Source organism: Lipotes vexillifer, unplaced genomic scaffold, assembly GCF_000442215.2.
Source record: "Lipotes vexillifer unplaced genomic scaffold, Lipotes_vexillifer_v1.1 scaffold451, whole genome shotgun sequence".
NCBI lineage: Eukaryota > Metazoa > Chordata > Mammalia > Artiodactyla > Lipotidae > Lipotes > Lipotes vexillifer.
In genome coordinates this window covers 429,044-452,383 of record NW_006795989.1, presented here as the reverse complement: position 1 = coordinate 452,383, position 23,340 = coordinate 429,044, and the positions used below count along the sequence as shown (strand labels likewise).

General features: G+C 42.5%; 2 protein-coding genes across 2 annotated transcripts in view; one reads left to right on the top strand and one right to left on the bottom strand.

Annotated features, from left to right (window-relative positions):
- The window catches only part of CAT (catalase), a 39,313-nt gene that overhangs the window by 10,196 nt on the left and 5,777 nt on the right, over positions 1 to 23,340 (top strand). Inside the window, exons 2-10 of the mRNA XM_007468074.1 lie at positions 4,964 to 5,135; positions 6,190 to 6,300; positions 7,276 to 7,406; positions 7,869 to 7,973; positions 8,574 to 8,699; positions 14,335 to 14,526; positions 14,988 to 15,140; positions 18,098 to 18,236; positions 21,156 to 21,286. Coding sequence (XP_007468136.1) covers positions 4,964 to 5,135; positions 6,190 to 6,300; positions 7,276 to 7,406; positions 7,869 to 7,973; positions 8,574 to 8,699; positions 14,335 to 14,526; positions 14,988 to 15,140; positions 18,098 to 18,236; positions 21,156 to 21,286 — 1,260 coding nt within the window. The remainder of the gene's footprint in view (positions 1 to 4,963; positions 5,136 to 6,189; positions 6,301 to 7,275; positions 7,407 to 7,868; positions 7,974 to 8,573; positions 8,700 to 14,334; positions 14,527 to 14,987; positions 15,141 to 18,097; positions 18,237 to 21,155; positions 21,287 to 23,340) is intronic.
- LOC103076508 (non-histone chromosomal protein HMG-14-like) lies at positions 11,046 to 11,598 on the bottom strand. The gene is made up of 2 exons (XM_007468073.1): positions 11,417 to 11,598; positions 11,046 to 11,181 (listed from the first exon to the last, which is right to left on the bottom strand). The coding sequence occupies exons 1-2, from the start codon at positions 11,596 to 11,598 to the stop codon at positions 11,046 to 11,048; spliced, it is 318 nt and encodes a 105-aa protein (XP_007468135.1).

The following is a 23,340-nucleotide window of genomic DNA, read 5'->3' as shown; positions in this document are numbered from 1 at the left end:
AGCTGATATTTGTTGTTTTGAGGCTTGAGCACGTCTAGTAAGTTAGGCCTCTCACGTACATGTTGCACACCTAAGCTGACAGAGAAGCAGGGAGTCGGTGGCATGAGAGGAATCCAGAATCACCTTTATTATCAGTAGAGGCTTGACTGGAGAACGTGGCTTAGGAGTTTTGGCCAAGAGGGCCTGCCGAGACCACTCTCCTGAGCTGAACTTATTTACCCCTTGTGTTTAGGCAGCTCTGGAGATTACCAGAGGAATGGCTGCTGCCTGCAGCCATTGGTTTCCAAAGGGGAGAGAGTGGAGCCCTGTGCAGGCCTGGGTCCCTTTCCCAAACTGCCCCATCAGGGGAAGTCTCCCCCTCTTCTTTGGATCAGGACAGAGGCCTGGAGCACCAAGAAATCTGAGGACCAGGACTGTCTTTGGTTTTTTTGTACACGGGTGTGTCATAGACAGTGATTTGCTAGAAATACTAGGTATATTCTATATTGATCTCTGGGAATATGAAGCTGTCGTTATGACTCTGTTGGGATTGAAAGTTGGGGATGGTTTGCATGACCACTGTTTTCCAATTTAGAAAAGGAAAACTAAGATGGTTAGCAAGTTCTTGGAAATTCGGTCAGCAGTGGGTACTAATCAGTGGAAGCTAGGTTGATAAAATATTTCATCAGAGAAAGCCAACCTGACTCCTCCCAGGAAAATTTCTTCATCCGTGTCTTAGTTTGAGCCAAAAAATACAAACAGCAAAGCCAAAGTGGAATTTTACTTTAACTTTTTTTTTTTTTTTTTTTTTTTGCGGTGTGCGGGCCTCTTACTGTTGTGGCCTCTCCCGTTGCGGAGCACAGGCTCTGGACGCGCAGGCTCAGCGGCCATGGCTCACGGGCCCAGCCGCTCCACGGCATGTGGGATCCTCCCGGACCGGGGCACGAACCTGTGTCCCCTGCATCGGCAGGCGGACTTTCAACCACTGCGCCACCAGGGAAGCCCTTACTTTAACTTTGAGTCCTTCTTTCTAATCATGGCGCCGGTATTTAGCCAGGCCAAAGTACTTCTTTGCCAATTTCTGAAGCAGTTTTTATAAGAAGTTTGTCTGAAGGTGATTGATCAGAATATGAAGTTATAAGTTCAAATATTTCTCTTTTATTTTTTGGAGGGGAGGTGCAGGGAGAGGCATAGACTATCGTTGTATCCTCCTCCTTGTTAGAAATAATTCTTCTTGGCCATTTCACATTGGTCCATAGTTTAATTCATTCCCATGTTGAGTCCACAGCATTGGTTGTGCACTTGTTGGTGGCCGAGCACTGTGGCAGGTGTCAGGGCTATAGATGCAAAAGGAGTGTGCTGTCTGGAGAGGAAAAACTGTGAAGTACACAGACAATTATAATATTTATTCTGTGGGGCACAAGAAGATGCCCTTGGCCCAGCTCATGGGGTGGCATGGGCGGGGCAGGAAGAGCGGGCCAGGAGAAGCATGTATGAATGTCATGAGGAGTTGGCAGCCAGAAAGATGTAGAGAGCGGTCCAGGAGAAGCATGTATGAATGTCATGAGGAGTTGGCAGCCAGAAAGATGTAAACACATTAACAGGTACTGATGCTGCTTTTCTAGAGAGGGAGCTCTTAGAATTGTCCAGCAACAGAAAAGCTCTTCTGTCTTAAAAAAATTTCTAGTTCTAAAGTGACCTTGCACTGAGTTAAAAAAACAAACAAACAAAAAAACCCCAATAATCAGCAAGTAGGCAGGTACATCTTTGCCCTTCCATACTTGTTATGTGTTGCAGGTAAACGTGTGCTGCCACATTGAAATCTGTGTAAAGTTACTTAAATTCTCTGAGCATGTGGCATCACGCATTAAATGGGAGTAATGACATTTATCTCGCTGGGTTCTTGGGAGGCTTGAATGAAGGTAGCTAGGATAAGGCCTTGTGTATGGCAGGTGCTTGAGAAATGGTAGTTACAGAGGGAAATGAGGAACATATACAGAACATATGCAGTTCTGTCAGCTGCATTGATTCTGTGTTTGTCCTTTCTAATTAGCTTTGGACCAGCAGTAACCACAGTCCATCATATTCCTAGAGAAAGCCCAGAGCTTGCGTCATGGGATATTGTTCTTTTGTTTGATGCTTGTGAAAAACAGGGGCTCAGGCTACAGGACATGGTTGTATTATGGTTTTCCTGGCACTCACTGCCCTCAGGAGCCCTCTGTCCACCCTCCTCCAAGACTGCAGACCCATAGCATTGTGTGTGCAGGACCCAGGGATGCTTCTTGCCAGCCTCTGTGGTCTGTGGCGACGGGGAGGACAGGGACCCTGGCTGGTGAATGAGTGAGTTTTGAGATGAGTCGCCTGAGGGACCCTTGTTCTAAATCCACATGCCCTGCTCCACTGCCACCTGCCGCCACCCCCCTCACCATCCAGCCTGCAGAGGGGTCCACCTTGGGATTGTTGAACTTATCATGTGACCCAGGTATGGCATGGCTGCTTTTTGTGTCCTTGACCTGCAGACAAGCTCTGAGTTATTTTTCCCTCCAGCCCTTTCTCTCCCAGCCTCTGGCTGAAATCTGCCACGCTGTTGCTCTTATCGTTGCTGCCAGATGGTTGCTGCCTTTGCTGTTTGTAGACTTTTCATTTTTTCTCTTCTTCCCTCCCTTATCCCCCGCACCCCACCGCCCCCCGCCCCGCCACCGTCACCTCTGTCCTTCTCAGCTTGTGCAGGGAGTGGCTTCATCGGACTGTACTCATATAAGCAGGTATCATCTTCCAAGTTTTGCCATTCCAGGACATTTTTGTCATTGCTTGTAGCCCTGGAGGGCTGATTTTCACTGCTTTCTGCTTCAAGTCTAAAATTATTCTGAATGCTTGAGACTCCTGGAAGTTTGACTCAAATGAAAATAAAAACAAATTGTGTCTACCCTGGGGCGGATCACAATGCTCGCTGCATGGAGCTAGCTTTTTTTTCAGAAATGAGTTTTAAAAATTTGCTTTCGAGGTCCGTTTCCCGGCCCCACCCTCACTTTCAGTAAAGCTTCATTGCGTTAACTGTCTCCATCTCAACGAACATACTGAGTCCTTCTCATCTAGTAAATGCTCTTATCTTTGCTTGAAGTCAGTTTTTCTTATCTGATGTTGCCCTAAACACCCCCTGAAGTTGGGGATCTTTTCCTCCCTAGTCTTTGCCCACTGGCCTCCCTTCTGTCTTGCTGACCGTGTTGAAGCTTTTCCTGCCACACTTGTTTTAAAAGCAAATTGCGTATCCATTAGCTTGTGTGAGGAAAGGTGTTAAAAGTGAGAACAATTGATCTGTTAGAGCAGCCAATAAGAAGAGATGACAAATGCTGCATTTGTAACTTACAAACCCAGGTTTCATTTCTCCAGGGGGTGGGTGTATGGAGGAGATTCCTGCGTTGGCGGGGAGAGAGGCCCAGTGGTGGCAACGTTCCGGCACTGCCACGCTAAGATTCCATGATTCAGTGTCACCAGGCGAAACCATCTCATTCTTTAGTTCTTTACTCGTTCATTCACTCATCCGGCTTACTCTGCATCTGCCTCCTTTGGGCATGGTTTTTATTCGTGACTTTATCACCCTGACCTGGTCATGAGGAGGGGTCTTGTGGTGTGGTCTCATTTGTTTCTCAGCAGCAACTCCTTCCTGTACTAGGGATGCAGAAAAGTAAATGACACTCCGACCTGTTTTCCTTTCCTTTTACTGAGCTTGGCATCGCCCTCATACTCTTCTCTTTTATGGGACGTTCCTCCCCTCCGCCCCCCCTCTGCCATTTTTAGGTGTCCTTTAGTGCCTTGATTATATGATGAAAAGAGCATGTAAAGGGTGGACAGACTTAGTTTACTCAGACTTTTTACAATTTTAATTGTAGATCATCCAAAAGCTTTAGGTTAGTGGTGGTTAATCCCGGCCTCACTTAGGAATCACCTGGAGAGCTCAAAAAAATAGCAGTGATGCCCGGGCCTCACCTAGGCCTCACCTAGACTAATTATATCAGTAACTTCTAGGGGGGATGGCCAGGCATCTGAGTGCTTTAAAAAGTTCCAGGTGGGCTTCCCTGGTGGCACAGTGGTTAAGAATCCACCTGCCAAGGCAGAGGACACGGGTTCGAGCCCTTGTCTGGGAAGATCCCACATGCCGCGGAGCAACTAAGACAGTGTACCACAACTACTGAGCCCGCGTGCCGCAACTACTGAAGCCTGCGTGCCTAGAGCCCGTGCTCCGCATCAAGAGATGCCACCGCAATGAGAGGCCTGCACACCACAAGGAAGAGTAGCCCCCGCTCGCCGCAACTAGAGAAAGCCTGCGCACAGCAACGAAGACCCAATGCAGCCAAAAATAAATTAATAAAAGAAGTTGAAAAGAAAAAAGAAAATTAGTACTATAATCCATCTTACCAATAACTGTTTATTATCAGTGACAACAGAAGCCACTGACTTTTTTTTTTTTTTTTTTTAAATTGAAAAGAGATGTTGCAAATAGCTGGTACACACTGCTTGAGAGAAATGAATGCATTGTACAGGATGACCCGCCTTGACCTCTGCAGCAGTCAGGAAGAGTTTATAAGATTGAGGAAAGCATTTACAGGCATAGCTTCTGTGGGGACCATCGTCTCACTATTAGTTTGGACGTTCCACGTTCAGCACACATGATCCGTTTGGGAGGATCCGTTTCTGGGGTTTCCTATGTGGAGCCTGGCGGCTGTAGCTGGAGCAAGGGGTGGAGCAAGCTGGCGAATTATTTAGCCCTCTTCCTGCTGCTCAGAGCAGATTTCTTAGGATTTCTGCGACCTGACTATAAATTTCAGGCAATTACATATTTTGAGTGTTTCAGTACTTTTGACACAGGAAATTTAGAAAGAGTTTGGGTAGAAGGTATAAAAAAATGCAAAACGACGTGCCCTGTGATAGCGGAAATTGTGTGATTGTACTGACTCTCTTGCACTCTTCTCTCATGTTCACTTAGAAACCTGATGTCTTGACCACCGGAGCGGGTAATCCGATAGGAGACAAACTCAATATTCTGACAGCAGGGCCCCGCGGGCCCCTTCTTGTTCAGGATGTGGTTTTCACTGATGAAATGGCTCACTTTGACCGGGAGAGAATTCCTGAGAGAGTCGTGCACGCCAAAGGAGCAGGTGAGAACTGTGTTCATTTGTTGTAAAAGGACTGTTTCATAACACCTGGGTTAAAAATTACTTCTCAGAGGATCAGAGCTCCTTTAATAGAAGTGCCAAATCTCCATTCCAGGGGGAAGGGAAAAAATGTCTGTCAATAGAGGAGTCAATAATTAAATGATGGTTATTTCCCTGGATTTCACATCATATATAAAATATTTTTTACTGAAAATAAAAGTAATCTTCCTTTTAGTCCATTTTTAGTTTAGTGAAGGAGTAAAAATGTGGAAATACCGACACAGACATACTGTAATTATAATTAGATTTAGATGGTGCACTTAACTGGATAAACCCTGGAATGAACTGGGCAAAATCAATGACGGTTGTGTTAGTGTGGGTGGGTTTGTGGTGATTTTTCCTTTTTGTTGAAAACTTCTGTAAAGCTTTTATCTTGCTTTTATTAGAGAAACAAAAGATGGGGGTGGTGTTGAAAAGAAAGCTAAAAACTCAATAGGAAGAACAAAGCTTCATAGAAAGGAAGTTGTTTTGTTTAGCTGCTTACTTGGACTCCCAGTTAGGACTCTTCCCAATTTCTTTATTTGCTCTTCCATCTTCTCCAGCTTTTTTTGCGTGTCTTTTCCCGCATGATTTTGATACGCTGTTCAGTTTGTTGTTTGGCTCTGTGGCGACCTTCGTGCGTGCTCAATCCTTCTCTCCCTTTGTTTTCTCCTCCTCTCCACCCTGTTCTTTCTCTCCTAGGTCCTGCCTCTACATCAGGGGCCTCTCAGGCCCTGTGTCCTCGTGGCAACCTTGGCTCGTTCCTTCTGGTCCCACCCATCTCCTCCTCCTCTTTGGCTCCAGCTGTGTAGCACTCAGCTTAGCACTAAGTGACCCAGGACTTTGCATTTTGCTCTCGTCATTTTGTGTTTGGTTATCTCCCCTTCTCCCATCATCTTGGAAGCTCCCGGAAGGCCAGTGCTAAGCCACCAGTTTCTCTCTCACGCAGATGCCTATTGAGGGCCTGATGGCCCGAGTGACGGTCTTGTGATGAGGATTTCTGTGTCTTTTTCCTTAGGGGCTTTTGGCTACTTTGAGGTTACGCATGACATTACCAGATACTCCAAGGCGAAGGTGTTTGAGCACATTGGAAAGAGGACGCCCATTGCAGTTCGCTTCTCCACTGTTGGTAAGTTGGTCTGTTTGCATTACTGGTGTTGCTTAACTCAACCGTGTATCTTATCTGGGGCATTTATAACTTAATTTCAAGAAAAAACTTACCAGACAATAGAAAACAAGCACTTCTTCAAATGATAGCAAGGTTTTACAGTAGAAAAAGTATTTTAAGACATGTAGAAAGTTACTTATAATTCTGTTTGTTGAGGTCTTAGGAAATCATACTTATGCAGAGGCCGCCTCTGCAATTCTGTGACATTTGGAAAGAATTTTTCCTACAAGTGGTTGCATGAAGTGGGAATCTTACTCAGTAGCCATGATAACAGTTGCCCTTTATTGAGAATTAACTCTATGCCATCCATGGTTGGTGCTTTACTGATTGTTTACAGTCTGTAGATCTACTTTGCAAGGTGGGGTTCTTTCTATTTCAGAGAGAGTAAGTGATTTTCCTCATGTTACAGAGCTAGTAAGAGTTAGAGCTATCAAACTGCATCTCAACACACCACAATGACTGATTAATTCTGTTTCTGCATGAATTTGTGCATTTTTAAAATACTGTGGAATGCAAAAGTAAATGAAATTAAGAATAAGAATTTATGTTTTGACTCATTTTCTTAGTATTAACCTCATAATTTTGACACTCACTTATTCTCTTTGTTCACTACCTTAATCTTCATAATTATTCTCTTCCCTTAATTTAAATTTTAATTACCTGTTTGAACAAAGCTATCTTTTTATGTTAAGTGGATAATCTTTTCAGCTGTTGTTACATACACTCTCTCATTTCTCTCAGTTAATTCTTTTGTTTACTTTTTAGTCTGAGTTAGCTGGTGGGTAGTAGAAATAATAACCCAGACACTTAAATACCTAATTTACTTCTAGAAAATGAATTGGAAAGGATAGATCCCAGCTTTTCTTTATGACTTTAGGTTTCTTGGATGCAAAGTACTCTTGTGGAGGCTTCATTTTTCTCGTTTGAATCTTGTAGCTGGAGAATCGGGCTCAGCTGACACAGTTCGTGACCCTCGAGGGTTTGCAGTGAAATTTTACACGGAGGATGGTAATTGGGATCTTGTTGGAAATAACACCCCCATTTTCTTCATCAGGGATGCCATATTGGTAGGTGATGAAGTATTTTGCACTCTGCAGATATTTGTTGATTTAAATTGATTTCAGATACTCTGTATAGATTGGCATTTGAGGAAGAGCCCTGGGGAAAGCAGAAAGAAGAGAATTTGGATCGGCTAGATTGCCTTTTTAAAATTTTTTTCTGGATTTAATATCTTTTTATAAGGTCAAATAACAACAGTTATCATTGGTCTTAGTTTGGCATTTCAGGATTCACTGATGTTATGGGAATAGTCCAGTTTTCCTTGCAGAGCTTGGAAGATGAATAAAAAGAGGCAATTTGCCCTAGAAACATGTAGAGGGCAAATTTCATTTTAGGGTTTTGCAGCTTAAAATTCTAGGATTACATTGTTCAAAATTACAATCTGTAAACCTAGCGTTAAGCAATATATAAGACACCATAATTCCTGTAAACTAAATGTTTTGGATTTTTTTCTCTCTTCTTCCATTTAGTTTCCATCCTTTATCCACAGCCAAAAGAGAAACCCTCAAACGCACCTAAAGGATCCTGACATGGTCTGGGACTTCTGGAGCCTGCGTCCCGAGTCTCTGCATCAGGTGGGAACACCTCTTTTTTCACTATATTATATCACCTGGTATGGAACTCTTAATCATGCCTCATACATTTTTCTCCAGTTTTGGCTATTTCATTGGAATTGGTTTTTGACTTTCTTTTTGGGAAGCTTCCTCAGATTTCTTGATCCTTGAAGAGTTTTATAATGATTGATTTTCTTAATCTTTCCCCATTCATAGACCTTATGTGATTCTAGAATCATTATCAATTGATATTTAGCAATATTAAGGATTAAAGTTTCTAGTAGGGAGTGACGTTCTTTGTATTAGGGAAATGAGGGGAAAGTAGTACCAAACAAATTTTCTATTAAATTAAAATTGGAATAGCAAGTTAGGCTAGTTTTCAGATTTGTTTTAACGTTTCTTTATAGAATTTTGAGCCATGAGGTTAATGATTTATATATCATTCTGCTTTAAAATTCTTCTGTTTGTCATTTTTTACAAATGGTAACCCTTCCTGTGGGCACTTGGCTGGTATGTTCCATGTCATTAGGAGATTTTTATGGAAACGTAGGAATGTCTTAAAAATATAAGATGTTTTGATTTAAACTGAAAAATGTTACACTTTACTCTTCTGTTCCTTAGGTTTCCTTCCTGTTCAGCGATCGAGGGATCCCAGATGGACACAGGCACATGAATGGATATGGATCGCATACTTTCAAACTGGTTGATGCGAATGGAAAGGCTGTTTACTGCAAATTCCATTATAAGGTACATGTTGCCTTTGGACAGTGCGGTGGAAGGCTCCCACCACCCACGTATCCTTACTTCTTCTGAGGATTGGGCAAGAATCAAGGCCTCCCCCACGTTAGCCGTACCTCTACCCTCAAGGATGACGAGTATTGATCTGGTTGAGTAGGACCGTGACTGTTGTGTTGACCACAGCTTGAGTGAATAGACTCACGCTGCCCAATTAGAAGAACTATGTGTAGTCTCTCTTTGGTCTCTTCATGTGGCTGGAGGGTAATAGCACACAGCTACTATCGGCAGTCAAGCTTTCTTCTTCTGGACCCTGGGAGCTCTGCCATAAATATTTGGGAAAATGCTCATCTTGTGCTTGCTCTCTGGTTTAATATTTTTGGTGCCGGCAGGTGCACGTTGATATTATTTTCTCTCTGGTGAAGGAAGATCTAAGGTTTTAGATCAAAGGTAAAGAGATAGGGCTTCCCTGGTGGCGCAGTGGTTAAGAATCCGCCTGCCAATGTAGGGGACACGGGTTCGAGCCCTGGCCCGGGAAGATCCCACATGCCGCGGAGCAACTAAGCCCATGCGCCACAACTACTGAGCCCACGTGCCACAACTACTGAAGCCTGCACGCCTAGAGCCCGTGCTCTGCAACAAGAGAAGCCACGACAATGAGAAGCCCACGCGCCCCCAACGAAGAGTAGACCCCGCTCACTGCAACTAGAGAAAGCCCGCGCACAGCAACGAAGACCCAACACAGCCAAAAATAAATAAATTTATTAAAAAAAAAAAAAAAAAGAGATAATACAGGTCTCCAAGCTAGGTAAAAGGAAATTCCTACCTGGTTTAGCCTAGAGTTCTTTGTTGGAGTTTAGAGTCAATTGTTAGCAAACAGTAAAGTGTTATATTGCTTTGCCTTTCCTAGCCCTGAGTACGTTGTTCTGAGCATATATAGATTTGGGGTCCAGGAGGGGATTAAGACAGAATTGGGACATTTCTATCTGTAATACCAATCTCACTCTCATTTTCAACATCTGATGCTATCTTTCCAAAAACATTTCTCCTAACTTTTTAATTCATCCATCCATTTTTTTAATAGAACTTTATTTTTTTAATATAAATTTCTTTTCTAATTTATTTTACTTTTGGCTGTGTCGGGTCTTCATTGCTGCGCATGCTTTCTCTAGTTGCGGCGAGCGGGGGCTACTCTTCCTTGTGGTGCGCGGGCTTCTCGTTGCGGTGGCTTCTCTTGTTGCGGAGCATGGGCTGTAGGCACACGGGCTTCAGTAGTTGTGGCTTGCAGGTTCTAGAGTGCAGGCTCAGTAGTTGTGGCACACAACTTTGTTGCTCCGTGGCACGTGGGATCTTCCCGGACCAGGGATCTAACCCATGTCTCCTGCATTGGCAGGCAGATTCTTAACCACTGCACCACCAGGGGAAGTCCCATCCATCCATTTTTAAGGATTTATTGAGGATATATTATGAACAAGGCACATAGAAATATCAGTTACAAATGTCAGAAAACAAAAATTCTGTTTTTTTTCTTTCATAATTGAGGTTTTATTGGTTGTTTTGAGGATCAGTACACAATTTCAGTTTGTACACAGTTCTTAACATATGTACAAAAAAATCTACAAAAAGCATGTAGTTGTGATTCTTTTCTAAACAAAATCACAACTACACAGAGTCACTTATTTCAGTGACTTTCCAGCTTAAAATTTGGAGGCAAATTTTCCCTAACAGAATATCAAGTACCAGTATCTTCCAATGTTGATATGCTGTTACATCATAAGTCCCACTAATTCACAATTTAACATCATATATACACTATGTACTCGAATTTTCAATTGTTCGTAGCACGTTAACGAAGTTACTAGGAAAACTGGACTACCGCGACCAAAGATGTAGCAGAGTGCATAAAATTCTGACCAGGAGAGCCAAGATCAAGGAGTGGTTTGCTTTAGGAAACAATTCTACCAAAAACAATATGGGAAGAGACGTAATTTAGAGTGTTCAAGACGTTTAAATGCACAACTGACTCCAAATTGCCATTTGGTATGCTTTGTATTATAGGATATAAAAGCTATCCCCATTTATGGAATGTTAACCTGACACCCGAGACAATCAGTGCCTCCCATATTCAATATCCCACTATTTTCTGGTTGTACCAAAAAATAAACAACCAGCAAATGATTTCACCTCTTAAAAAAAGCATTTACACTTAAAAAATGGGATGAGGTGGGATTTCCTCCTTCTTAAAACTGTTTCTAAAGCTACTAAAAAACTTGGATTTACAAAATAGTTGATAAAAATATTCCTCTGGATTGTACAAGAAGGGAGACAGGGACCACTGATAGGACCGGGTGTGTGATATTAATCAGTCTTGGCTTCTTTCTCTCCTGCTTCATCAGAGGCTGGGCTCTCCTCGTTTTTAGTTTCTCCGTCTCCTGCAGGTAAATCATCTTTAGTCTCTTGGTTAGCCACTTTGGCCTGTTTTCCCTTTGCTTCCCTTTTGCCTTTTTAATTTTTTAAATTTATTTTTTATTTTTATTTTTTATTTTTTTGCAGTACGCGGCCCTCTCACTGTTGTGGCCTCTCCCGTTGCGGAGCACAGGCTCCGGACGCGCAGGCTCAGCGGCCATGGCTCACGGGCCCAGCCGCTCCGCGGCATGTGGGATCTTCCCGACCGGGACACGAACCCATGTCCCCTGCATCGGCAGGCGGACTCTCAACCACTGCTCCACCAGGGAAGCCCCCCTTTTGCCTTTTGTTTGCACTTTTTGTCTGAAGATTTATCCTTTCCTGCTGGCTTTTTGGGCTTCATTTCCACTTTTGCAGGAGCAGGTTTAGCTGACAACCTTGCAGATCTCCTCTTGGGCTCCTCATTCCCTGATCCCTCTGCAGAGCTGACCTTCCTCTTGGGCATCATGGCAACAGTGGGGGGTTGGAGGGGTGTGCTGGGCTGCCTGGCTGCTGCTTTCCTCCCGCCCCAGATTTGTTTTTTTCATGTGCTTTCATACAATCAGATCAGATCAGTTACTTTGGGGGAAGTTTTTGAGAATCTTTTAATTAACTGAGGTGTTTTAAAGGGTTCTCTTAGTATGATCTTGGCATTGGTTAGAATAAGTAATATTGCCAGAGAACTCTAGAAGGTTATTTAAAATCCTCTGGTTGCCTAAGAACTTGTTTCCAAATACTACTGCTAAAATAAGCAGAGACAGAAGTGGACTCATGACAAATATAGGCTCTCCCTTAATGATATCCCAAAGACTTATTTTCTTCTGTCCTGTTTTAATTGTTATCTGAACAACTTATGTGGGTATATCAAACAGGAAAACTGTCACCTGTCTTTATACTTATGACTCGGATCTATAATCTTTGGCAAGGAACAGTTGCAGGAAACAGTTGACCCATTGGCTTGTAGTTGCCAAAAGGAGCAGCATAGTGTCACCTAGAGCAGAACTAAATGATTGTATCTCAGACAGCTAGCATGTTGTGGCTTTGTAGTTAAAACAATCTGAACTCAAATCTTCCCTCTTCTAGATAACTGTGACTTGGTATATTATTAAAAGTTCTCTGGGGGGCTTCCCTGGCGGCACAGTGGTTGAGAGTCTGCCTGCTGATGCAGGGGACACGGGTTCGAGCCCTGGTCTTGGAGGATCCCACATGCCACGGAGCAGCTGGGCCCGTGAGCCACAACTACTGAGCCTGTGCGTCTGGCGCCCGTGCTCCGCAACAAGAGAGGCCACGATAGTGAGAGGCCTGCGCACTGCGCTGAAGAGTGGCCCCTGCTCGCCGCAACTAGAGAAAGCCCTCGCACAGAAACGAAGACCCAACACAGCCAAAAATAAATAAATAAATATATTAAAAAAAAAAAAAAAAAAGAAAAGTTCTCTGAGCTCCAGTTCTGTCACAGTAAAATTGGGTAATAGTCCCAGCTGTCAGTGGTCCTGGAAAGATTGGATTGCTTATAGGTCTGTTCAGCAGAGGGCTCTGAGGTAGCATGAGATCTACATAGATTCATCAATCTGGATTATTCTGACCTAAGATTATTCTTTTCTAAACCCAGGGGATTCAGTTAAAATCAGAAAGGTATTGAAATATTATTGCAGTTTACCGTATTAGCTGGGTGATCTGCAGATGGTGACTTCCATTTTCTAATCCTGAAGATCTAATAGTAAGAAAAGTTTAAACCTTCCCACTGGCTAGAAAGAGTTGGGATTTCTGTGCTAGAAATAGACCAGCCTTCCAGAGTTGACTTGCTAAAGAAATATTTCCATGGTGCCTGACTTGTTGGGGATCTTTCAGAATAAGACTCCGGTGGGAACTCTATTGAAGAGCAGGATGGGATGATAATAGGAGCGCTTGTGAAAGTGACTTAACTTCTTTGGGTCTTAATGGCTTGTTTAGAAAGTCAGAATACTGATTTTGGTTGCTCATACTCAGAGAACTGCTTTAGAGCGGCTGTACTGAAGTTCTTTTCAGCTCTACAAACTGTGACTCTGTGATTTCTTAAAAAAAAAGAAAAAAGGAAGACAGTTGGGGTGGAGGGATACTAGCTCAGCACAATCTCAGTAACTGACTTGAGCTATTATAAAACAGGGAATTTAAAAAATTACTTCATGCAAAAAAAAGGGAAAGTCCTTTAATTTCATTAATCATTTGCTTATTTTTAAGATATATTTTGGACTTCCCTGATGGCGCAGTGGTTAAGAATCTGCCTGCCAGTGCAGGGGACACAGGTTCGATCCCTGGTCCGGGAAGATGCCACATGCCGCAGAGCAACTAAGCCCCTGCGCCACAACTACTGAGCCTGTGCTCTAGAGCCTGTGCGCCACAACTACTGAGCCCATGTGCCACAGCTACTGAAGCCCGCATGCCCTAGAGCCTGTGAGCCACAACTACTGAGCCCGCATGCTGCAACTACTGAAGCCCGGGCACCTAAAGCCTATGCTCCGCAACAAGAGAAGCCACCGCAACGAGAAGCCTGCACACCGCAACAAAGAGTAGCCCCTGCTCGACGCAACTAGAGAAAGCCTGCGTGCAGGAACGAAGACCCAACACAGACAAAAAAAAAAAAATTATATTTTAATTTTTTTTTTCTGATCTGAAAATAGCATGAGTATAAAAATTCAAATAATAGCTGCTCTGGAAAACAGTTTTGAAATTCCTCAAGAATTTAAACAGAATTACCATATGACCCAACAATTCCATTTTAAGATATGTCCTCAAATCCACTGAATTGGACTCTTTAAAATGGTTAAAAGATAAATTTTGTTATGTATATCTTATAGCAAAAATTGTTTTAGCTTGTCTGAAGACAGTAATGTAGCATTCTCTATGAGTGAAAAATTGAAAATAAACTGTGTCAACAATTTTAAAAATTCAAATAATATAGAATACATAAAGGGAAAGAAAGACTAATTTTAAATATAAAATGTGTAGACAGATTCCCTGGACATTGAGAAGAATCAGGATAATCAAGTAGAATTTCTTAGTGATAAATTCATACTTGTATCAGATTTGAACAGTAGGATTATTGTTAGAAGGAAAATCCAGTCTTTGGTTGGTGTTACTCATAATCCTTCAATGAATTATTGATTAAAGTTTGATAACTTTGCTAATAAGTTTCAGTTTGAGCTTCTTTTCTTTCATTCTGTAGACTGACCAGGGCATCAAAAACCTTTCTGTTGAAGATGCAGCAAGACTTGCCCAGGAAGATCCTGACTATGGCCTCCGGGATCTTTTTAATGCCATTGCCACAGGCAACTACCCCTCCTGGACTTTTTACATCCAGGTCATGACATTTAAACAGGCAGAAACTTTCCCATTTAATCCATTTGATATTACCAAGGTAAGTCAGTTAACAACTAAACTGTTTTCTTTTTTAAGTGTCTTTGCAACTAATTAAAAAAATTGTGGTCAAGCATTCGTAAGTTGTATACAAAACACAGTGGTACCACTTAAGAGTTTCCTAGCCTGTGCATGAGGGCTCACCAGCATTTCCCTTCCAGTTCCTGTTTGATGAGTTTACTAAGTTCATCTGGGTGGCCTGATATATTGTTATTAGCAGGGAACAAATTTTGATGAGCTGATGTACTTTTGCCCAGGGAAAGACTCAATGTTTACTGTTTACTGTTGTGAAAGTTTTAACCAATGCACTCACCTTAAGTTCTTATCATTTTGTTGGATTCAAAAATGTTATTTTCACTTATCATCATTGGCTTCACTGTATTTGAAAGCTGCTATTTTTATGGGTACTTTAATTTCCTTCTGTTGGTTGTCTGGTAATTGTGAATATGGCATTATTTTTAGGTTTGGCCTCACAATGACTACCCTCTTATCCCAGTTGGTAAACTGGTCTTAAACCGGAATCCAGTTAATTACTTTGCTGAGGTTGAGCAGTTGGCTTTTGACCCAAGCAACATGCCGCCTGGCATTGAGCCCAGCCCTGACAAAATGCTTCAGGTAAACCTGGTGGATTGAGAGGTTCTGAGGTGGGAGTGTGTGCGCGCACGGACACGTGCAGGCGCAGAGTGTAATTCGGCATGACCTTTATATGAAGAATTAACTAGAACATCACTTAAACTTTTGTCTGGGTCCTTAGTTCCTGTGGGACTGACTGAAACATCCTTAAATGAGCATTACAGTGTAAAACAAATTTCATTGTAGGTCCCTCAATATGGTAAGACTTTGACATTTAGGCTCTTAATTTAAAAGAAGTTATAGCAGAAATACCTTAGGTTTTGTGGGGTAAAATATTCTTTTTCAATCTGTAATCAGTGGGATGGAGGACTATCACTAATTGATTGTAACACTTGGTCAGCATAACTTTATTCATTTCCTCTTCTATGGTGATGCTTGAATTTTGCCACATGTAGAAAGAGACCCAGAGATGATTTTTTTTTTTTTTTTTGCCGTACGCGGGCCTCTCACTGCTGTGGCCTCTCCCATTGCGGAGCACAGACTCCGGACGCGCAGGCTCAGCGGCCATGGCTCACGGGCCCAGCTGCTTCGCGGCATGTGGGATCTTCCCGGACCGGGGCACGAACCTGTGTCCCCTGCATCAGCAGGCGGACTCTCAACCACTGCACCACCAGGGAAGCCCCCCCAGAGATGATTTTTACAAACTCAATTTATGTTTCCATTGATTAAAGGCAGTGGGTTAATTTAACCATTTGTTTTGGTAATGTTCTTAGGCATTCAGTATTTTTTCACCACTCACCAGTATGCTTTTTCAGGAGTACAAAGAGAGAAAAACTCTTATTTGGATCAGAAATTAATAGGAAAATAACTGGCTTAATAATTATTGAGTAAGTCAATCTTTCATGTTCCTGGACTGACCATGATAAAAAGTTTAAAGACCACAGTGACTGACAGCTGTTTTCCTATGTAAGTGTCTGATTCCAGTTCAGGTGTCACTCTCCATGGAGGCAAGCTGTTTCCTGTTTTTTAAATAATAACTTTTGCTTTGACATTGGGAACATTTGAACCTTTTATAGAAAGTAAGTTTATATTAGTTTTTAGTTTACTATAAATTGAATACCTATCTATTGATAGACTGTCTTTGCTGCTAAAATAGGAGGCCATACAGTAGGGAAGGACTTGTACTTATTTAGCCATTTGGTGACCAGTGAGGAATTGTCCAAGGTTTTTGAGTAGGTATGTAATAGAATCTGCATGGGACCTTAGGAGGAGTCTTTCGGCAGGAATATGTAGGATGTCGTTGGAGGAGGGATTGGAAGTGGAGAGCCGGTTCGGAGGGCTTAGAAATTACCCTGATGAGAACTAATGCATGTTCAGGTGGTAGTGGTTGTACAGTAACGAACAGTGTTCCCAGTTGCCTTTCAACAAGGTCAGATTATTAACTTTTAAAACTTTGGTATCCAAAGTGTAAGCCAGACCATGGTGAAAAGCAGGCAGTAGTATAATAGCAAGTCACAGAGACTGTCCCCTGAGTACCTGGTGATGCAGGTGCAGCCGTTCTTCACTCCCACACTCTGCAGTTCACTGGGAGAGGAGAAGTTGGCCTGACTGATTGAGTGGGAGAGCTTTGCTCTGCTTTCTCACCCCGGCTCAGCAAGGAGCTTGGGCACAGGTCCTTGGGTAAGGCCTCCATTCAAGTTGGGGTCAGGGTATGGCCTTGCTGTGCCCATTTCGCAGCCTTAGCTTTGAAGGTCTCCACCTGCAGGTGGGGTAGTGATGCCTTATAAACCTAAGGTGACACAAGACCAGAATTACATGATGAGGCTATATCCAGGAGCTGCTCTTGGCTCAACTGTATCTTCTGCCCTGTTGGTAAAGTTAGAGCACAAGTTAGTATGTTTTGGGTAAAAGGAGGCAACCAGCTTCCATAGTGTAGGTGGTCTTGGGCATGGCTGCATGACCAGTCATCTGAATGTTACCTTAGGGGCTATCTGAAATGATTATGGGAGGCAGGGTCGCTCAGCCCAGAGCAAATTATCGACAGAATGGCGAGACGGGATTGAGCACGTTGGCCTCAGTGATTTGGTACAAAATAATCACATCAGTTGTCCTGTTCAACTTGGTTTGTATTTTGGCCTATAGAATTAGGGACATAAGAATACTCATTCAGATTCAAGGCCAATAATGAAGGTAATGAAAGAAAACTCCTACTACTCTCTCTGCTTATGTAGTAGAGCTTTGAATAATGGGAATATTTAAATAATTGGATACTAAGATTGATGAGTTAATCATAAAGCTTTTTGTTTCAACACTAACTGAAATAAATTACAAAACCTCCTGCCTTGGTAAATATGTGTGAGGCAAAACCTCCTGCCTTGGTCAATATGTAATTTAATCTTTGACTCAGGACCTTGTGGCAATGTAGGGCCATCGTTTTGCACTGTGGCTTTCTTTGTGTAGTATTTTGTTTATATCTAGGAAGTCTCAGAGCTCAAAGTGTATCTGACATACACCAGAATGCAACATGGGAGGTGCTTTTTTGGAATAATTTCCCGTGCGGTTGGTTTTGTAGAAATCTTCTTTTTGTTAAGAGCAAATGGTTGACCCCTCCCCTAGAGTGAGAGAGTAGGGAGGAGTGAAATTAGTTCATGATTCCAGTTAGTTGGGTTCTAGCAAACTTATTTCACAATGTAATGTGTCCTCGGGAATAGGAAATCATTCAAGCCTGGGCACTAACTTGTTACTTGAGGAAAAAAGGAGTTATGACCTAGAACAGATGTGAAGATTGGTGGCTGTTTGGCCCCAAGGGGTGGAAGAGTAAGGACCGTTCAGTTAGGGAGAACTCATTTCATGAGAGAGAAGAGACTTTGCTCTTTACTGGGAGGACAGGCAGGGCTTTGTGATGCTTTGTGCTTGAAACTTTACAGTGATGTTCACGGGCCACTCCTCTTTCGTATGTTACTGCACACCGTCAAAGTCTGTTTCATTTATAACTGCAGGGCCGCCTTTTTGCCTATCCTGACACTCACCGCCACCGCCTGGGACCCAACTATCTTCAGATACCTGTGAACTGTCCCTTCCGAGCTCGAGTGGCCAGCTACCAACGTGACGGCCCCATGTGCGTGCTGGACAATCAGGGTAGGCCTGGGACCGTGGCTCACCCCGCGGGTGTGGAGGGCACTGCTGGGCAGGGCGCGGGAGGCCCCGCCAGCCCAGGGGTCGTCAGGCTGCCCCAGGCACCTGCTGCTCTGTGGAGGCCCCGCAGCCGCTCCTGCCAACCTCCTATTTGTTGCCCAGCAATGAAGGTTTAAACTGCCTGAGGACTCTCCATACTTTCATCTGTTTTATATGTTTTATGGAGAGTTCCCTCCTCAGATTTTACTTGCTGTGCATCTGACTATGAAAGGCAGGGAGAAAGGTTTTTCCACACTGGCTGTTGTAGGGTATCATCCAACTTAGGGAGCAGGTTTTAAAGACTCTTCACAAAGTGGACGATTCCTGAAATCACTCTTAAGTCACCAGGACTTAGCCTCTTGGAAATGCGAAAGCCGAGAGTTGCCATACACATGCCATACTACACGTGTCTGAAGGACACATGATCCCTTCAGAAATTTTACCGATGATTTATATTTATAGCCATAGATGTATATATTCAAACAAAGTTTATTTTTCTATGCTAAAAATAATACATGTACCTTAAAGGAAATTTGGAAAATATAAGGGAAAGAAGAGGAGAAAGAAGAAAAACCCATATATAGTCACAGTATCCAAAGGCCAGAACTGTTGCATTTTGCTGTATTTCTTTCTAGTCTTTTCTGTGAATACTTGTTATACATTTAAGATTAGTTTGTGTATATAGTTTTGTGCCTTGCATTTTGTTACCATTATCATTAAGCCTTTTCCAAGTATTTAACAAGTTTACATGCTCACTGAATGATTGTATTGTGTTGTTGCCATATTTCTGCTCTTTGAGGTTTACAAAGGTATGGAGCGTGTTATTGCCCAAAGTAACTGTTACTTCTGTGTCTGTCTTCTGCGTTTTTATTCTAAAGTGATTTTTTTCATTAATCTCCCTTGGTCCTTTCATTATTGAGACTGGCTGTATCAGAGCAGTTCATGTATATTTTGGAACATCATTAATAAATAAATGCTTTGTGTTTACCATTCTTGTTTACTATTATAGTGGCATATGTATGAAAAAAACTACTTTGACACACCTTTTGCCTAATTTTAAAAGTAGACCATTTGGGCTGTGCCCTTGCAGTTTGATGAAAGAGCTTAATTGTTCCCAGTAGTCAATGACTTGAAGACAGCTGCGATTTTGAGTAAAGGTAGAGATAATTTGGAAATCAAATTACTCAATTGGCACATTTCAAAGAGCTAATTCTTAGTGCAGAAAACCACTGTGATGGCTCGTTATTGGAGCACTTTGCTTTTCGCATGGACGTGGCTGAGCTGGAATGAATTTCTTAGGTGGATAACTGAGCTCCATGGTAATAGGGTACCCCCTCTCTTCCTACATCCATTTGGCTCCTTCGTCAGTGTGATGTACAGGCATCTCCTGCTTATCCACCCAGAATAATCTGTTCTGGCAGTGAGCTGGGTAAAATTCTAATCCCGACTAGTTTGTTCAAACCACTTACTGTGCTTCCAGGCCATCCTTTTCTGTTTAGGCAGCACGTACTCAGGTAATACAAGCTTCTGCTAACATCAGCCGAAGCAGGGTATAGTTGGGAAAATGAACATGCCAAAAGGAAAAAAAAGCCTCATAACTTATTCCAGAAATCTTAATAAATGTTTGGATCGCATTTGTCATTATTTTTCCTAATTCCAGTTGAATGAGTGCTGACATACTAGAAATATCAAATTTTAGAAAAATTTGTTAAAAATTTATCTGTAGAGAGAAGTGAAAGTGAAACTAGAACTGAATAAAGTCTTGGTCAATAGGAAGGATAGATATCCCGAGAATCTTAAAACACCATTAAGAAATAAATAGTGAAGTAGGATCCTGTGATAGGAGTGTAGTATGTGCTGGAATGGAGAGGACAAAAATCCCAGGTCCCGGATCCACCACTGACCATCACAGCACCCTGCAGCACTCAGTGAACATCTCAGGGCTCCGTTCATTTGTCTGGTGATTGAAGGAGCAGAGCTGGAGCAGAGCTAGAACTTTCAGTTGCTCCCAAGAATTCTGTGATTCTGTGTGTTTTTTTTTTTTTTTTTGCGTTACACGGGCCTCTCACTGTTGTGGCCTCTCCCATTGCGGAGCACAGGCTTAGCGGCCATGGCTCACGGGCCCAGCCGTTCCGCAGCATGTGGGACCTTCCCGGACCGGGGCACAAACCCGCGTCCCCTGCATCAGCAGGCGGACTCTCAACCACTGCGCCACCAGGGAAGCCCTGTGATTCTGATTTTGAACTGAGCCCAAGCCCCAATGAAACCCTCCAATCTGAAATATGTCTTTGAGTCTCTTCTTCTGTGGGGGCCAAACCAAGCTCATATAAATATATTCGTGGGCTTCCCTGGTGGCGCAGTGGTTGAGAGTCCGCCTGCTGATGCAGGGGACACGGGTTCGTGCCCCGGTCTGGGAAGATCCCACATGCCGCGGAGCAGCTGGGCCCGTGAGCCATGGCCGCTAAGCCTGTGCGTCCGGAGCCTGTGCTCTGCAACGGGAGGGGCTGCAGCAGTGAGAGGCCCGTGTAAAAAAATATATATATATATATATATATATATATTCGTACCGGAAGGCATCAGGAGATTGTAGAGATGAGGCCGTCTGAAGTGTTCAAAGGGAATTTGAGATCTCTTCATTAAGACGCAGAGTGAGACAGCCACCGCAAGCGTTTGGCGGATGGCATATTCTCTAAGAATCCAAGTACTGCCTGTAGCTAAATATGGGGTGTTAAAAATCATATGTGCATGGCATGTATATGTTTGTGTATACACGTACGTATAAATATAATTGTCACTTGAATTTATTTCTTATTTTGTTGACTGACTGTAGACTTCCTTCATTTTTCATCTCCCCAAGTGAATCTGTGTGGTTTTCTGTTAAAGGTGGAGCTCCAAATTATTACCCCAACAGCTTTGGTGCTCCGGAGCAGCAGCTTTCTGCCCTGGAACATAGGACCCACTGTTCTGGGGACGTGCAGCGCTTCAACAGTGCCAACGATGATAATGTCACTCAGGTAATGGCTCCTTTGTCTGCTGTGTGAGTTGCTTGGTTATTCTCCTTGTCAATGTCTGCATATATTCCCCCTTTTAAAGTGTCTAATATGTCTTAACTTGAATTCAGGGACAACACCTCTATTCATAAATCAGTGCCTGTATTAAATGGAGTTGAAAAGTTGTGTTACTATGCCCTTTTAGTACAAGGTATGGAGACTCATTTCAGTTCCTCCAAATTTTATTGACGGGATGTAAGTGGGAGCCATTGGGGAGGCAGTGATCTCGTGGAAATCTAAGAAATGGGCAAAGCTTAAGTACAGCTGAATCTAAGAATCTGAGAAGAACAGTCCAGATTTAAGGGACTAGAACTGGATTCAAAATAGCACTAGGAGTCCCAGTAGCAAAGGTGTGGGTGTTTCCACTGTAGGGCACCCCATTCATGTGACTCGGCTACTCTCCATCTGTCTGCTGTTGCTCTCCAATACCAATTACTCATTCTTACCATGTCCTTCCCTATTTTTCTCCTCTTTGCCTCATAGCTTGTGTTTTAACATTGCTGTGGTTTTGCTATGACCATGGCCTAACTCTTCTTCTTTATGGCTTCTTTCTCCATGTATTACTTGGTTTTGTTTTTTTTTTGGTCCTTTTTTACTCCTTCTCTCAATACTTCTACAGTCAGATTCTGGAGAGAGGAAATTGGATTGACTGGACTAATGTTTTCACTGTGGGTTGCATCATTGGCCTTTGGCTAGCCTCTAGTTAACTGCCCGGGGTCAAGTGCCCACCCTCTTTCTAATCACCTATGGCTGCCTGGGGGCTGTTCTTTTAGTAGATGCCATGGAAGAGGCCCTTTGACTCCGAAGAGCAGCCACCTCGTTAATGTGCCCAGTGCAACTTATACCACACGTAAGAAAAGGATAAAGTTAAAAAGTATAGTTGTCTTAGATCTCTGCTTGGATAGTTGGTGTTAAACAATATTTAAATTAGAATGGGACCTATTCTAGCTTTTCAATTTGTAAATGTGTGTTCCCAGTAAAATATACTTAAATACATAAATTAATTCACTATGAAGATACCGTTATTTGAAAGGCACTTATGTGTATACATGTATATAAAAAATAAATTACTTTATTGTACCTTATAAACCATATTTAGATGAAATTAAATGTCTCCTGAAAGCCTTTTATAGTAACTGCCTTATTCTTGGTGATGTAGATTACCAAGTATCAATATATTGCAATACAATTCCTGCTTCTCATAAAATTTTACCTACCTGAAGTCTATTCCAGTGTTAAACTAGCTAATATAAACTCTGTAAAAATTAATTTAGATAATGAGGCTGTTGCCCACACATTAAAATTTACTATATGATCATTCTTATTTTGAGAGATTTTCTTATCACTATATAGAACTCAAGATTTTAAGCAGTCATGATACTGTTTATAGCTTCATAGCATAATCCTGTAACTGTAAGAGTCACATGGAATATGATCCAGGTTTATACTACTAAAAATGATTCACTTGGACTTATGCCTCTGGCTTATGACAGACAAGCTTGTGTCAGACCTATCCTCTCATGGAGAACATTGGAAAGCTAGATAAGATAAGGCTGTGCAGAGCTATAAAAGCAGCAAGAATTTGAGGGGCCAAGATTTTGAACAGAAAAGAAGTGCAGAGATATGAGCTTGATATTTGTTCTTCTTTTCTCATGAGGCATTTATTACTTTGTAAGTATTGGCCAACATGCTGAGCAGAGTTTACAGCGTTTTCATGGGTCTGGAGGGAATAAAAATTGGAGTTCAGGACCCACTAAGGAAGAGGGCCTCTAGTTAACATCCCAGGCACTCAGTTGGATCCCTGAAGGGCCATCCTAGAAATAAGGGCAAACCTGAAATCAACTTGCCTTTACAGAAAATGAGACTCAGTTTTATACCAGTTCAATCTCAGACTGGATTAAGGTGATCTCCCTCTATCCTATCTTCCAGAAGCAAACATAAGGCTTTGGAGGAAAATAGAGCCTCAAATTATCTCTGTATTTTTTCATATGCAAATGCCCAGCATTCAGTAATAAATT